The sequence below is a fragment of the Amphibalanus amphitrite genome, unplaced genomic scaffold (genome assembly GCF_019059575.1).
Source record: "Amphibalanus amphitrite isolate SeventyFive unplaced genomic scaffold, NRLGWU_Aamphi_draft 000585F_arrow, whole genome shotgun sequence".
NCBI lineage: Eukaryota > Metazoa > Arthropoda > Thecostraca > Balanomorpha > Balanidae > Amphibalanus > Amphibalanus amphitrite.
In genome coordinates, this window is record NW_024882079.1 from 380,580 (window position 1) to 397,970 (window position 17,391).

Here is a 17,391-nt window from a genome sequence, read left to right on the forward strand (position 1 = left end):
AAATCTTAGTAATCTACACGTGTGGAGGGAAAATGAGAAGTTGATAAATTCCCTTCGATTGTGTAACATCGATTCAAGCATCATTGATGCCTAATTTTTCTTTTTTTGTTTTTGTTTCTTTTCATTTTAGTTTCAAATCATTAAGTTTATTTTTATATGTTTCTACTTGCCATTTTTACAACTTTCTGTTGTTTTAATTTCTTTATTTTTTATTTAGGAGAAAGTTGATCCTCATTTTATATTGCGCACTTGTTACAAGCTACGACGCAATGTTTTATGGAATTTTGCTGGATTATGCGCATAGCACTGAACTATATCGCAAAGTAATCCGTGTAATGTGTTATGATGTTTCGCGTTTTTTGTCGTTTCTGCAACAAAATCAGGGTATATTGAGTGAACAACAAAATAACCTGTGATAGTGAGGTTTGCTTGGGCTAGATCGCCGTCCGGACTAAGGTATTCCGTTTCAGGTTAACAGCAAGGCTGTCCCAGATTTTTCTAGGATTTTCTCCTTTGTATAGTGGTAAGTACCTACTTGATATGGTACGGTAGACTAGACTAGGCAGTGTCCCATCCCATTTTGATTTCCTTTCAGAACTTTCGGTGAACTTTCGGTTCAGAACTTTCAGAACCGGTAACTAATTCACACTGTGAATTACCTACACACTACAATGATGTGTGAATCACACATACCTAATCAGTGTTCCAAAATTTGCTGTTTTGGGTGGGAAACGACATCAAAATGAGAATCATTTCGCGCTCACCTCCAATTTTTAAGAGCAATTTTCCACTCCCAATATTACGAAAGAAAAGCATTAGCGTGGATAATCGTTGTACATCTCATATTTTATCACGCATGAATAAAAATTAATGCTATTGATTTTTTCCCACTCTTTTTGGGCCTCATCTTGGCCAGCAATTTTCCACTCTTATCCCCATTTTTGGAAAGCAATTTCCCCTCTGACACCCAAGCCAAAATGCAATTTTGGGACACTGTACCTAATCATCTAATGGGAAAATGTTTTCATCCAGAATGTTAGAAAATGCGGCAAATTATTTCATCTTTGGAAATGTACCTACCATGTATTTGAACATTTTGGCAATGATTCTGCTCTAGATTAAGATTATTTCTCATGCATAATCTTTTTTGGTTAAAACTTCAGTCTTCGGTAAAAATATGCATAGCCATCAGAATTTCGAAAATAATTTAGATATACTTTCTTTCAATTTTGTCGTTCTAGGACTTCTTTTCTTCATGTCACACCTAACCAATATCCATGGATGAAGTATTCCTGGATAGGACACTCCCTATTCCCCAACACTAGCGCCGGCGACCAAGCGGCCGCCCTGGTGGCGGAGCTCCGAAACATCGGCGGCGAGTGCGCCGGCGGCCGCCGCACCGGCTTGCGTGCTAAAAACGCGGTAATGGAGGGCGAAATTAGCGAACTTAAGCTCATAAGACACAATTTCAGACACTTTAAACATAATTTTTAGTCCTTTCTTATCATTATTATGGCTCCATTTAGTCACTATCACATACGGAATCATTACCTGATGCCCATAAACTGAGCCGGTATTCTTGACTTGCCGATGCAATTTATCATCAAATATCATCGTTCCTCGGCAGTCAAACAAGTTCCTATTGATGATTTAATACAAATATCAACTTATTTTCATGTTATCGCATACAATTTAACTTTATTCTAACATTGGCTCTTCGGCTGTAATCACGAACCCTCACTTGTCAGCAGAATTTAAACAACTTCTTAAATCAAAACTAGGAAAAGAATATTTCCATGACATTCCTCAATTCCTGTTCTACCAGGTTCACAATTTTTTTTTATCAACATCGGTTATAGGTAAGCAATAAACGACAAAAGTATACCAAAAGACACGCTCCGCCCATAGCCCGCAATGCTAAAATGGCGCCAGCGCCCTCGCCGTCGGGAAATCCGCCGCCGCCGCCGGGTGGTCGGAAAATCGGCGGAGTGTCCCATCCAGGAATACCTAATCCATGCAATATCCAAGTCTAGAACACTGATCATGATGGTAGGTCAAGGTAGGTACAGTTTTGATACAGACAATACTGACATGAGAAATCATGTCAGTATTGTCTAATTGAAATTTAAAAGTAGACAAATTTTTCCCCTAGAGTACCAATATGTTTTCCCTGCACTTGAAATAGTGTCATCTGTATTGGGAGGTAACTCTACCCCTCTACCATAAGACATAAGCAAAATCCAAAGTGAAAGAAGAAAGCATTTGCCTAATTATTTACTCATTCTTATCACAGTTTAAAGGACGTCAAACTGGATGAGGAGGGGTGTGATTTTTCTACAGTATTCCTTAATTTCATTTTCTTAGTCCTTCTATATTGTGATGGTTATCATCCATCTCTTTTTTAACTTTATGCAGTCTGCCTTGTTAGTTGTTACTCACCTGGTCTGCATTACAGTCTGCATGTAAATGTATATTGTATCAAGCAAGGACCTCAAATGCAAGCCAATTAACTTCATTATGCCATATCTTTGGATGGATGGCTGACATTCTACATTTTTATTGGATTGAAAAAGAGCAGGCAATGGCATTTGCACCTAAATGAGATCTCTGAATACAATAATAATATAAGCCACATGACTTTGTGGCAGCAGCTCATAATTGCTGGTACATTTATGCTGCAACCTGCATTCATATTGAAAGGATATAACTTGCAATGAATCTGTAAGTGTAACTGAACATAGGACTTGTGCCTCTTGGCATCATGATTAAGCAAAATTATTGCTATCAGAGAGGCTTGTCAATTTGTACAAGAATACTTTGTCTTCCATATTGCTTGAAGGGTCCCTGTTCACTTGGCCTGGCACAAAAAAGATCCATTTCAGATTTATGGGCATACCAGAACGAAGCTGTGGATGTTATTGTTCTTGTTTCTCATTGTCCTGTTGTCAATATGTGTTGTCAAATGTGACCACACAGCACTGTTTTAAAGAAAAGATACAGATGCTGCACAGCATCTGTATCTGATTCTGTGTCATTTCAGCATGAGATACTGTTTCCTTCCCGTGGTACAGTAACTTCTCCTTCTATGTTTCCCAGGCTGTTAGCATCTGATTCACATGGATATGGGAGACCCAGCGCCAGCTGCAGGCTTAGGGACTGGAGAGGAAGCCTCAGACTCTGCCAAGTCCGCCAAATCAGTCCTGCTGGCTCTCCTGGAATCAGACGGAGGTCCGGCAGCGGCAGCCCGTGCCATCACCGCTGGCCAACACACAGTGCTGGGGGTGGTGGAGTGCCTCGAGTCACTGCTGGTCAGTCCGGAGGCGCCGAGCCGAGCGCGCGGCGTGCAGCACCTGACTGACGTGCTGCGCCTTTTGCCGGCTGACCTGCTAAACGAGCAGGAGTGCGCTTTCATCGCCACGTTCTTCTGTGACCGTGTGCGCGACCACTTCTCCGTAGTGCCGGCGGCGCTGGCTGGCGTCAATGTGGTGGTGCGTATGAAGCACCTGGCGGGTGAGCCACTGCGCCGGCTGGTGCAGAGCCTGTACAAGGAGGTGCACGCGCAGAGTCTCGTGCTCGCTGAGCGACGTAACGTGTTCGCCGTGCTGCGGCACGTGCTGGAGGCGCGGGCGGAAGATGTGCGCGAGCTGGGCTCGGACTTTGTTCTCGGCTGTATCCAGTCGATGGAGGGGGAGAAGGACCCGCGGAACCTGCTGACCGTGTTCGCCACGGTGCGACTGCTGGTGTTGGCCGTGCCGCTGGCGCCGCTCGCTGAGGATCTGTTCGAGCTGCTGGCCTGCTACTTCCCGGTCGAGTTCACCCCTCCGCCGGACAGCGCTCACGGTGTGACGCGGCAGATGCTGGCGGACGCTCTGCACGACTGTATGGCCGGGACCGGGCAGTTCGCAGAGTTCTGCCCGCCCCTGGCGCTGGAGAAGCTGAACTCGGACCTGACGCAGGCCAAGTTGGACGCGCTGGCGCTGTTGCAGCGCTGCTGTGGCGTCTACACGGGCGCTCAGCTGACGCCGCACCTGGCACCGCTGCGGCTGGCGCTGGCGCGGGAATGTCTGACCCCGCGTCACGCGGAGGTACATGAGAGCGCTCTGCGGCTGGCGACGGCCGTGTCGGCGGCGGTACCCGTCCAGGCCGACCAGTGGACGCGGCCACTGCTGGCTGAGTGCCTGCACCACGCGGCACAGCGCGGCGGCGACCGCCTCCTGGCCGGCGTGGCGCCGCTGCTGGTGGCGCTCTGCGCTGGTGACCGGGAGCTGGTGCTGGGCGAGGCGGTGCCGACGCTGCTGGGCCAACTGGAGACCGGCGGGGACATGGCTGCTGAACGGCGCGAGACGGTCGCCGCTCTGGGACGTGTGCTGGCGGACGGCGGCGGCGCAGAGTCGGCGGCTGTGGAGGCGCTGCGCCCTCGGCTTGCAGCCACGCTGCTGGGGGAGCTCGGCGGGCAGGACCAGCCGCTGCAGACGGCGGCGCTGGGCGTGCTCAGCTCCTGTCCGTGGCTGGTGGCGGACTCGGAGGCAGCTCCTCTGGCTGGCCATCTGCTCTCCTTGGCTACAACTGAGGACGCTGCAGTCCGCACGGCCGCGCTCAGCTGTGTGTCTGCCGCCGCCGACCGGCACCCGACCGCCCTGATAGCCGGCCTGATCCAGCCGCTACTGACCGAACTGACCGGCGGCTCGGACGGACCGCCCGAGCTGACAGAGCGCCGGCTGGCGGCGGTGGCGGCCGCAGTCACCGGTCTGGAGACTGCCCGCGCCGCGCTGCCGCTGCTACTTGTCCGTCTGGTGCGCGTCGGGCGAGAGGATGCCACTGCTACCGAGCGGCTACTCGTCACCATCACCGAAATTGTGCAGCGGACAGCGACTATCCCCGCCGTGGCCGAGTATCTGCTCTCAGAGCTGAAACTTCCTGAGAAGGTCCTGGAGCTGTTCTGCGCTGCGGCGCGAGAGGTGGCGTTCGACCCGATGCGACCGGCGCCGGACTGCCCCAGCTCAGCTCCGCTTCACCAGGCTGCGCCAGTGGCGGCCGGCGGGGCGCTTCTGGCCGCTCTGGTGCGTCAGCTGGACGCGCGCCGGCAGGAGGAGCTCCTACACGCCGCTGTCAGTCTGTTCCTCAACGGAGACGGTGACCACATGTTGGGCGCGCTGGCGGAGCGTTGGCACGGCGTGCTACCGCTGTCTCACTCGGCGCCGTGGCAGCACACACAGCTGACCGCTCTGTTGGCCGCAGCGCTGGCCGCCGCCCAGCCCAGCGTGGCCGTGCCGCAGCAGGATATCGTCTCCGTGATGCTTACAAAACTGGCGCTGAAGAAGCGACACCCGCTGACTGCAGAGCGGGCCGGTAAGATGCTGGCGGTGGTGTTTAACAAGCAGCCAGAGGCGGAGACGGACCATCTGCTGAAGCGGCTCATCAAGCAGCTCGAGTTCACGATGGACTCCAGAGAGGAGGGAGGCGCTGGTGTGGACGTGGCTGAGGTTGCGGCTGTGGTAGCGCTGTGGGGAGCGCTGACCAAAGGTCTAGTGCTGCGCGGTCACAGTCAGGCGGCATACATGGTGCGGCGCCTAGTTGAGTGGCTGTCTGATACCACTGCCGGTGAGGCGGCTGGCGCTGCCTTTGACGACCTGCTGGCAGAGGACGCTCTGCTGCGGACGGAGAACCACTGCACGGTGCGGCTGCTGCACCGCCAGTGGCTGTTCACGGTCACCTGTGACCAGCTGGCGACTGTGTTCAGCAGTGAGGAGCCGCCGGCGGCCGTGCGGCGGCGCCACCTGCGCGCGCTGGGCGGCCAGCTGGCGGCGCTGCCTCCCAGCGTGGTGTCCGCTCAGCTGGAGAGGCTGCTGCCGCCGCTGGTGGCCGCGCTGGCCGAGCTGGCCGATGACGCGGCGCTGAGCGCTGCCGTGCTGCAGGTGCTGGGCCGAGCCGCCGCCGACTCGCCGGCCGCCCTGGAGCCATTCGTGGAGACCCTGGCGCCGCGGCTGCTGACGGCCGGCTGCGAGGCGCCCCAGCTGGAAACGCGCTGTGAGGCGCTCCGCTGCCTGGGCCAGCTGACCAGCCTGAAGGCGCACCTGCTGCTACCGCTGCGGCCCCAGGTGCTCGCCGGCCTGGCTAACTGCGTCGACGACAAAAAGCGACTGGTGCGCCGCCAAGCGGTGGAGGCTAGGAACTTGTGGTTTCTGCTCGGCGCGCCAGGTGGTCTGAAGTGAGCTGGTTTCGTTCAGGAACTGTGCCATGTGGGAACTGGGAAGGGCTAGTTTGTAATGTTCAGTTACTCAATGCGCACTTGTTGAATGAGCTGTGTTTGTTGTAATGTGATATCTTATGACTGCGGGTGTGTAGAACGTCGACCGGTACACTTAACTCAGCGAACCGACTGCCGGGACAGGGCGTGAGTGATAGGCTTCCACGCTTTTAGCGCTTTCCAACGCCTCAAATATATGATCGTCGATAACACACCAACTTTCTGTGGAAACCTGACGCTGAATAAGTAGCAGTTGTGGGGATCGATACTGCTTTACAAAAATATTTACTTTGGCTTATTACGTGGGGCTTGTTTGTACGTACCACCGCATGGGTACGTAAATACCGATCAATACTCACCCGATGTTTTTTTTCCTGCTGTTGGTGAACATGGCACCGCTTCCATTTTGCACTCCGGTCACCATCATACATTTCTTCTTTACCGCTCTGCTTTCTCCAGCATCCGTGTCCGTTTACACACAGAAGTGGAATCACTCTCCTCCGTTACCCATCTCTTTCTCAGTTACCAACCTCTTTCTCAGTTACCTACCTCTTTCCCAGTTACCTACCTCTTTCCCAGTTACCTACCTCTTTCTCAGTTACCCATCTCTTTCTCAGTTACCAACCTCTTTCTCAGTTACCTACCTCTTTCCCAGTTACCAACCTCTTTCTCAGTTACCTACCTCTTTCTCAGTTACCTACCTCTTTCTCAGTTACCTACCTCTTTCCCAGTTACCTACCTCTTTCTCAGTTACCTACCTCTTTCTCAGTTACCTACCTCTTTCTCAGTTACCTACCTCTTTCTCCTCTTTTCCTCTCTCTCTCTCTCTCTCTCTCTCTCTCTCTCTCTCTCTCTCTCTCTCTCTCTCTCTCTCTCTCTCTCTCTCTCTCTCTCTCCTCTCTTCCGTCTTCCTCTCCTCGTCTTGCTCTCCCTCTTTCCCTATCAGTGGCATTTACACATACCTACCTGAACGACCAGCCTAGTACAGGCCTTGGAGCTCATCAGTTGCCTGTCCGGTCTGCCCCAGGCGGCTGTCTGCCCCCCCCCCCCCCCACTCTGCTCTCACCTTCCTAAAATCCGTGCAAAAAGCGTCGGTCTGCCGCAGCCAGTATGGCCGCTGCGTCGTCGCCTTCGACGCCGTCTCCTAGCAACGCCGACGGACGCTAATTCGGTCTTCGTCGGTGCCGATGGGAAGCGTTCCGCGTCGTAAGGGTGTCTCTCACGAGAGCGACTCGCGAAACCGACGACCGGGAGGAAGAACCGTTAGCGTCAGAATATTAGCAGAGCTGTTATCGGATGATGGATGTGTCATACGAGTATAAAGAGGAATTACGCCAATGACGCGGTCATGCCGTGCCCCTCCGCCTTTGAGTCTCCGGAAAAAAGTTGGGGCGAGAGGCGACTAGTTGATGGGTAAGGGACCGGTTGAATAGACATTATTTACCGATTTCTTCCAGCCCGATTGATCAAGTTTTCGATGAACTGACTCACTGCTGGCTCTCGCCTGTCGGCTGTCACCCTCCTCAGACACAGGACGATTTGATTTTCGCAGACGTTCAGGCATAGGGGAAGGGGAGGTGGGAATGGCCTGGGATAGGTAGGGCAACTCATCGACTCACTTATACATAATTGAGCTAAATCTTTAGCTCTAAATCTTTTCAAAAAAGAGCGTACCTACTGATGACACCAAGGCACCGGAGCACGCAACCGGAGCCGAAGCCGGAAAAGGAGCTCGGAACTCGGAGCCGTCCAACCCATAGGTAGGTAGGTATTTTACGGTTCCGGAGGCTGCGAAATATTGTAAATCAGCTCTCGCGTGGGCTAAAGAGCCGCTGAAAATTGAAAAGTGGCGGTGCTCAGCTTTTATATCAATTACAATTCAATTAATTTACCTCGTTGCTTTTGTACCTATTCCGTATTTGCTTGCCTTAATTTGATAGCGTCGCCGAATGAAGCGCTGCAATCAGGGGCGGATCCAAGGGGGGGTCACATGGGTCATGCCCCCCCCCCCCTTGAGGCCCGGGGGCCCAAAGACCTTCCAGGGGCACCACCAGTGGCGCAGCCAGGGGGGGGTGAAAGGGGTGAGATCTCACCCCCGTCTCTTATCCTAGGGGCCCACCGTCGATTCGAACTGTAACGTTATGCAGCCTGACATTTTTTTATCACTAATGTCAAGGTCCGTCATAGGACTGAAAAACAGTTTTCAGGCCTGATACCCCCCCCCCCTTTAGGATTTATAGTCCCATATTATGTTTCAGGAGGTACATCCAAGGCCCGATTGAACTAATTCAAGGCCTAGGAGGGCCCGTTCCATGGCATGAGAGGGCCATTTCAGGCCTGAGAGGGCCCATTTCAGGTCTGTGAGGGCCCATTTCAGGCCTGAAGGGGCCCAGTTGAAGCTTGAGAGGGCCCATTTCAGGCCCTAGAGGGCCTGTTTGAGGCTTGAGAGGGGCCCATTCCAGGCCTGAGACTTGAGAGGGCCCATTTGATGCCTGTGAGGGCCCATTTCAGGCCTGAAGGGGTCCATTTCAGGCCCTAGAGGGCATGTTTGAGGCCTGATTGGGTCCATTTCAGGCCTGAGAGGGGCCATTTCAGGCCTGAGGGGGCCCATTTCAAGCTTGAGAGGGCCCATTTCATGCCCTAGAGGGCCTGTTTGAGGCCAGAGAGGACCCGTTTGAGGCCAGAGAGGGCCCGTTTGAGGCCAGAGAGGGCCCGTTTGAGGCCTGAGAGGCCCTTTTTCGACATGATAGGGACCATTTCCGGGCTGAGGGGGCCCATTTCAGGTCTGAGAGGGCTAATGTCAGGCCTGAGAGGGCCCATTTCAGGCCCTTGAGGTCCTATTTGAGGCCTGAGAGGGGCCCATTTCAGGTCTGAGAGGGCTAATGTCAGGCCTGAGAGGGCCCATTTCAGGCCCTAGAGGACCTATTTGAGGCCTGAGAGGATCTACTTCAGGCCTGAGAGGGACCCATTTCAGGTCTGAGAGGGCCCAGTTCAGGCCTGAGAAGATTCATCCCAGGAATGAAAGGATCATCCTATGTGTGGGAGGGTCCGTACTCCGTGCCTGGTCTGGGTCTGAGAGGGCCTATCCCAATCCTGATTGAGCCGATATCATGTTTGATATAGGCCAACTCACCACATGTATATTGATGGCCCTGTTCATGTCTAATGGGCCCATCTCAAGACTCAGAGATTTTATGCTTCAGGAAGCCTACCCCAAGCGTGAGGGGGCCCATAGAGGTTTTTGAGGCTCGTGGAGGTCCCGCAGTACGACATGTCAGCCTCTGAGAAAGCCATGCAGGGCCCTTAACCCTCGCCGGCCGAGGGGGGGGGCGGGTGCCGCCCCCCCCCATAGGGTTTTTTCGCGATAGCTCCGAACACGCTGGCGATAGAGAGCTGAAACTTGGCATACCTGACCTTTGATCCAAGCCGCATCTTTTGACACCAACCGCATTTTTGGGTCAGGTCAGGTCACTGACCTATGGCGTCATAAGTGAACCTCTGCACGGTCTTCAGATGTCGCAACTTCGCAACGCCCTCACTGCCAGAGGAGATGTCACAGGGAAATGAAACTTGCAGGATCTAGTATCCATTATGAGTCCCACAACTTGCATATCTCGGATTTTTCCTAAAGGTCATATGAGGTCAGGTCATTTTCGTGACCTCACCATTATAAGTCAATGGGGAAAAATGAAAACTGCTATTCTGGCGCCGGGAACGATCTCTAACTATCTCAACCACACAGAATCGTGATTTGATGCACTCCTTGCAAGGTTAGATGCGTCACTTTTGCAATGTTGACCTTGCGTGACGTCATTTATGACGTCATCAAGGTCATATTAGTTTTTCGTCAATAACTCTTGATCAAATTGAGCTAGCGAGTCGGGAAAGCCACCAATGGACTTAGGAAGACCTGCCGAATCGAATGATATGCGACATGACTTCTTTCGACCAACTTCGTGACCTGGGGGTGCTGACCTGACCTTGACCTGAGGTCAACACCCCAAGTTGACCTGACCCGGACAAAAAGTATATCATTCGACGCGCCTGAGCGAGACGAACACGATGCTGCCAAAATCGGCGCTCTGCGGCCGTTTTTTACGAAGTTATTCACCAAAAACTGAACCGTACCTTTGGGCACTTGACCTGACCTCAGAGGTCACCGGTTGACCTAGGACCTTAAAATCGGGTACCAATCTCTGCGTCTCGTAACGGCGCACACGCTCGTTTTTTCCGCGACGCGCTAGCTCCACCAGGGGCGAAACGGCGAGGGGGGGGGGGTCGTACCCGCCCCCCCCCCCTCGGCCGGCGCGTATGTAGAAAATCAATAGGTCCGGCGAGGGTTAAGATGCCAAGCCGACATCTGAAAATTCCTCTTCTCTTCAGGCCTGTGCCTGCCTCACCGCCCGGCCCCATCCTGACGTCTTTGTAGGGGTTTGACGCCTAGGTATTCATCAGGACTCCACACCGGTCCATGATGGCTCCAAACTGACACCTGAGGCTCCTGCACCGGCTTTTGAGAGGCACACCGACCTCTGATAGCCACCACGCAGGTCTCAAAAGACCATGTCGATGTTTGATATATAAACCCCCAAGTCTTGGAAGGCCTGTGCTCTATGCAGATTCTTGAGGGCTTTACGTGGGCTTGTAAACATCCCGAACTGGCTCTAGCCTAGCTCGACCGCGCCCCGCAGAGCAGGGCCCCAGGCTTTTCAGTTTTACGCCCCTGAGAGGGGTTTGAATATTCCCTTCTAACCTGACTCCAGGGTCACGTAGCGACAAGTGCGGCGGTAGGCGGCTTTCTTAGGAGCGTCGAAAATCATGGAGAAATTACTTCAGTCATGTTGTAGTTCAGACCAAAGCCCTCGTCATCATTTTCATCGAAGGAAAAGTTTCGCCTATTTCGACACTCGAGAACATATAAAGCTATAGCGTGCTGAAAGTGGGTTCGATAGCTCTAACGCGTGCAATCAGCCATGGGGGGCGTATCGGCCAAACCCGATCATAATTTAAGAAGGCTAGAAAGACGAGAAAAGCAACAGATAGCTGTAGGATGCTTCAGAAACGTAAAGGTCATTTTTGGATTAGGTCATCGCTGAGGTCATTGAAGATGAAATTATGATAAAATTATGATAAACACAAAGACAAGATTACCATGAAAAATTCTTCTTTTTATATTTTCACAAATAAACGTATAACTCGTGAACCAAAGAGCTAGAGCTTCGCGGAACAACTCATTCGATAGGCCTTTCAAAACGGTTTCGCTTTTAAGATTTGATCTCAATGCCTCATGTCAATGGTTTGGCAACAGAGCAGAGGGCAAAACCATCTAAATAGTCGCATTTTACCAAAATAGTTTTGCTAAGAACTTTTGCAAGAACTTTGGTGAGAAAAATTATGAGACATTTACTTATGTCATCATTTTCTCGTAAAAAGTTCAACTTCAAAATGTGACCGCAGATCAAGGTCATGCCCTTACTTGAGAAGTTCATGATGGTTATCAACTGATCCGTATGGATGATTAACACAGCTTCAAGACAATTTCATTACTCGACCTCGTCTCCTAGGTATATCAAAAGTAATGATCGAAAAACTAACGTTTAGCTTTTTTAAAAGCTTTTTGACCTAGCCCGACCATTTGAGTGGCCGCTGGCCATCAATTGCACGCTGTCCATCAAATATGGGCAGAATGGTCGTGTTTCTGTAAATATGCTGTTGTTTTTTACGTGCCTCTTCAGATCAAGAGATATTTGTCCTTTTCCCTGGTTTGGTTGGTAATGATCAGGACAATGATCTGACCTTTCGTTGTTGTTAAGGGGTCCCCATTAGGTTGAGGGGGGCCCACTTTGCTGGGGGGCCCATCGCGAACGTCTCTCACCCCCGTCGCCAGAGTTCTGGCTGCGCCACTGGGCACCACCGGCCTATCAGGGGTATCACAGTCCTGACAGGGGCACCACAGGACCGCCAGGGGCACCACAGGCCTAGCAGGGACACCACGGGCCTGGTGCCCCTGGGCCCTGACAGGACTGTAACGCCCCTGACAAGCCTGAAGTGTCCCCGGCAGGCACGTGGTGCCCCTGACAGGCCTGAGGCGCCCCTGCAAGGCCGGTGGTGCCCCTGGCAGGCCTGTGGTGTCCATGGCAGGCCTGTGGTGCCCTTGCTAGGCCTCTGGTGCCCCTGACAGGCTTGTAATGCCCCTGGAAGGACTGTGGTGCCCCTGGGCCCTGACAAGCCTGAGGTGCCCCTGACAGGCCAGAGGTGCTCTTGCTAGGCCTGTGGTGCCCCTGGCAGGCCTCTGGTGCCCCTGACAGGCTTGCGGTGCCCTTGGAAGGACTGTGGTGTCCCTGGGCCCTGACAAGCCTGAGGTGCCCCTGACAAGCCTGAGGTGCCCCTGACAGGCCCGTGGTGCCCTTGTTAGGCCTGTGGTGCCCCTGGCAGGCCTCTGGTGCCCTTGCTAGGCCGCTGGTGCCCCTGGCAGGCCTCTGGTGCCCTTGCTAGGCCGCTGGTGCCCCTGGCAGGCCTCTGGTGCCCCTGCGCCCGGAGAGGACTGGTGCCCCTGAAAAGTCTGAAGTGCCCCTCGGCAGGCCCGTCGTGCCCCTGACAGGCCCAAGGTGCCCCTGCGAGGCCGGTGGTGCCCCTGGCAGGCCTCTGGTGCCCCTGGCAGGTCTGTGGTGCCCCTGGCAGGTCTGTGGCGCCCCTGGCAGACCTGTGTTGACTGGTGCCCCTGCTAGTTCGCTGGTGCCCCTCACAGACCTGTGGTGCCCCTGGGCCTTGACAAGCCTGAGATGCCTGGCTATGACAGGCTCGTGGTGCCCCTGATAGACCAGTGGTGCCCTTGCTAGGCCTGTAGTGCCCCTGGCAGGCCTCTGGTGCCCCTGCTACCCCTGCGCCCTGAGAGGACTATGGTGCCCCTGAAAAGCCTGAAGTGCCTCTCGACAGGCCCGTGGTGCCCCTGGGCCCTGACAGGCCCAAGTTACCCCTGCGAGGTCGGTGGTGCTCCTGGCAGGCCTCTGGTGCCCCTGGCAGGTCTGTGGTGCCCCTGGCAGGTCTGTGGTGCCCCTGGCAGGCCTGTGTTGACTGGTGCCCCTGCTAGGCCGCTGGTGCCCCTCACAGGCCTGCGGTGCCCCTGGAAGGACTGTGGTGCCCCTGCCCCTAGGGGTGCTCATGGGCCCAACAGGCCCGTTGTGCCCCTGACAGGCCTGTCGTGTATACTTGCTAGACCTGTGGTGCCCCTGCTTCCTGGCAGGCCTGTGGTGCCCCTGGCGGGCCTGTGGCGCCCCTACAAGGCCGTAGGTGCCCCTGACAGGTTTGTGGTGTCCCTGGAAGAACTTTGGTGCCCCTGACAAGCCTGAAGTGTCAAGGATAGACCCTTTAGACGCCAGGGTCAAGTTCGTCGGACTGACAACGATTTGCTTACCTGATAACGTTCCTGGTAAGTACTCATTACTCAGCGTCCACAACATATATACACATAGCACATTCATATATACTTGCTTACAATTGGTAAATGTGGTTGTGGCTAAGAGGTAAGATACTGACTAAAAATAAAAAATAAAAATAAAAAACTGAAAATGGGGGCACCACCAAAATGAAGTGGACGAAATCCGTTGAGTTTTTAATTTTGGGTATAGGTAGGGGCACCACTTCGATTCATGACCCTCCCCTTGGAGTTTTCCTGGATCCGCCCCTGGCTGCAATGCTTACATTCTTGTCGCTAGATGGCGTTAGGAGAAACGCCTGAAAGTAGGCTGTCCCGTAGGGCTCTAAGCCTAATGCTGAGCAGTCGGGAGCTCTGAGCCAGCGGCGTATTTAGAAAATCGCGAAGGGGGGGGCCAAGGGTTTGGAGGGCGCCACCTCACCCAAGGAGGGCGCCATACGGTCGCGAGATAAAAAATCGCTCAGTGGGGGTTGGGGGGTTGGGAGGCGTTTTTTACCATGCCACCAGTTTTTTTTTTGCGTAACCTCGTATAGGTCGTGCTGCATTGATTTTGCATCGTGTGTATTCATTATACTCCAGGTCACAAAAGGTCAAGTGTTCTTGAAATGCTGCGCCGAAGGCGCGCGAAATTTTTGAAAACAACCTTTTCCTCCGCTTTTTAGGCACGCCTTTTATACGATCACTGTTCAAAGCTCCTCTCGCTCTTTTACCAAATTTGAAGGTGTAAAAAATACCTAAGGTTTGGTCGGGCCGCTGCCACACAAACTGTACAGAAAGCTTGGCTCATGGGTGTCGATGTATAAAAGTTTATTGGCGGTGGCATATCTACGCACCAGATCACCGTATCGGATTGATACCGGAGCGCGAGATGCGTAAACATCATCCAAATTACCTCAGACCAGCCTTCATAGCCTTCTCACAGATGCATACAGTGTACCCACATAACCAGTTTCAATCACCGAAACTTCAGATGCCTGCTGTTGCGCCCGAACCTGTTGACAATACTTAATCGTAATCCATATAGATGCCATGATGCACGTAAAGTAGGATCAATCCGTTAAGACCAAAGACGTGTTTTATGCATCGTAGAGCGTAGATAGTTTTGGTAGGTATAGATACTTCATTCATTGTGCTGAATGCACGTTGATTTGTGGCAGTTTTCACAGGCAAGACATCAACTATGTGCAATAGAACGACTAAGTTGAAAAACATGCCAAAGGAGTAAATAAATGATAGGAGGGCAGCGATCAACGGATGTTGCCAATAGGTAGAAGGGCTGCGATCCACAGGAGAGCACTAATAGGTAGAAGAGCCCCGATCAACATCCCGAGTTTCGACAGTAGGGCACCGATAGGTAGGAAGTTGGCGAGCAGCAGGAGGGCGCCAATGGATAGAAGGGCAGCGATCAACAGGAGGGCACCAATAGGTAGGAGGGCGCCGATCAACAATCAACAGGAGGGCGCCACCAGGTAAGAGGGTGGCGAGGAACAGGAGAGCACCAATAGGAGGGTGGCGATCAACAAGAGGTCGCCAATAGGAGGGAGGGCGATCATCAACTGGAAGTCGCCAATGAGCGGAAGGGTGACGATTAAAATGGGGGTGGCAATGGTGAGGAGGGCGCCTTTGCTCAAGAGGATGACACGAACAGGAGGGCGTCTGTGCGGAGGGCGCTGGTCAACAGGAAGGTGCCAGTGGATAGGAGGGCGGTGATCAACAGGAGGGTGCCAGTGGTTAGGAGGGCGGCGATCTACACGAGGGCGCCAATAGGAGAAGGGCCCCGATTAACATTCAACAGGAAGGACTAGGGAACCAATAGGTAGGAGGGCGGCACTGAACAAGAGGGTGCCAAAAGGGAGAAAGGCGGCCTTCAAAATTTCACATGAGGGCTCAGTAGGTAGGAGAGCGCCAATAATTATGAGGACGCCGATCAGCAGAAGGGCGGCAATGTGTAGCAGGGTGGCGACCTACAGGAGGGCGCCTTCGGGTGAGAGGGCGCTTATTTACAGGACAGCGGCTTACATAGGCGACCACCGTTACGCTTAGAGAGCTACAGCCTACAAATGTGGTTGGAGGGCGCCCGAGGGAGCCCTCCAACAGTATTTGGAGGGCGTATTTGGAATGGGCGTCCTCCGAGGGCGCCCTCCATCCGTATTTTCCCTGTAAACACATTCGCGATTGGAGGGCGCCCTCCAGTCGCGATTGTTTTTCGATTCGATTATATCACAATTGCATTTGCGATTGGAGGGCGCCTTCGGCGCCCTCCAATCGCAAAGGGCGCCTTCGACGCCCAAGGGGGGGGGCCATGGCCCAGTGGCCCCCCCCCTGCCTACGCCCCTGCTCTGAGCCGGGAGAACACTGTGTCGTACTGCGCTGTGGGTAGCGCGTGGCTGGACGGACGGTCCGTGACAACCTATTGATCTGTGGCTGATCTATTAGAGTGTCCGTCCGAGAGCCGTACGACGGCTGACAGAGCCTGGGGGTCGCGAACTGGTGTGGTAACCGTTACGCCCACCTGGGACGCCCGAGTCGGTACGGCACTTGCGGTGTCGTAACCGGATCGGCGGGAACCAGCAGAACGCTGTTGGACCGGCGGTGAAAGTCGGAACCGAGCACTCGCCCACCAGTGGGGCGTCTGGTCGAGCAGGTCTACCCGCTAAGGCAGCCTGAGCACGAACCAGTGGCAGGGTCCGATCAATGACCGTGGTCCGACCAGGGTGTCAGCGCAATGGCCAGTCAGAGGCGTCTTTAAGGGCGCGGAAGCCCACCTCGGTCGACTGTGGCCGGTGCAACCTAGTCAGGTCGTTTGTGTGAATCTCCGTGTTCTTCCATCGCCTCAGAGTAGCCGCTCTTCTCCAAATGCCCGAGCCGTTTTCTATGTGTATTGGTCTTGCAGCGAACAGCAGAGTCGAAAAACGAATTGACAATGTCGCCGAAAACCGCGGTCATATGCTGGCCGTCCCTAGTACTACCAATATGCCCGCAGGCGCGGCGAGAGACAAGCTCAACGTATGAGTCACCGTCCGGCTGCCGGGAGAGCCCCTACCGCGACCTTTGTCCACAGTCATGACGTCACGACAATGGGCTCCTAAACGTACGGGCAGCGGCCGCCTCAGGGGTGCCGCCGTGACCTTTGCACGACACGTTCTATAGCGTATGGCACAGCGGTTACTAGGAAGGTTGAGGCCAGCGGCAGGCCGGTTTACAAATAACAAACAAACTTGACGCGCAATTGACAACAGGTAACAGATTGATTAATAAAGCGGTGACAATATAAATAAAAATGACAACATGAAATGACAAATCGCATAGATGATCCCTACAGTACCCCCTCGCCAGACATGTCGCGGACAAAAGTGACATGGCGATATCTTACCGGAGGTCGTATGACGCGGCCGGAGCGGGTCGTCCGTAGTATCGGTCGAGGCTGCAATGGTGCAGCGTCAGCCCGAGCGACGGCTGCAGGGCGAGTTGGTGCGTCACCGTAGATCAGAAGCTCCGGGCCGCTGGGCTCATTGCTGAGCGGTGGCGCGGCCGGCGGGCCGCTGGACTGAGTACCGTGCGGCTGCACAGTCGGCAGGTCAGACTGTCGATGACCGGATTCGTCTGGCGTCTCCAGGAAGGCGGCCTTACACCGGTCGATGTTGATGACTTCCTTTTTCTGTCGACGGTCGATGGTGATGGTTTTGGTGGTCCTTTCGGTAACCGGGAA

At 53.8% G+C, this 17,391-nt stretch overlaps 1 protein-coding gene across 1 annotated transcript; it reads left to right on the plus strand.

The window, feature by feature from the left end:
• Nucleotides 1-48: 48 nt before the first annotated feature.
• On the plus strand, nucleotides 49-6,461 carry LOC122394340 (MMS19 nucleotide excision repair protein homolog). The gene is made up of 2 exons (XM_043391171.1): nucleotides 49-523; nucleotides 3,097-6,461. The coding sequence occupies exon 2, from the start codon at nucleotides 3,117-3,119 to the stop codon at nucleotides 6,210-6,212; it is 3,096 nt and encodes a 1,031-aa protein (XP_043247106.1). The 5' UTR covers nucleotides 49-523; nucleotides 3,097-3,116; the 3' UTR covers nucleotides 6,213-6,461.
• The last annotated feature ends 10,930 nt before the right edge of the window (nucleotides 6,462-17,391 follow it).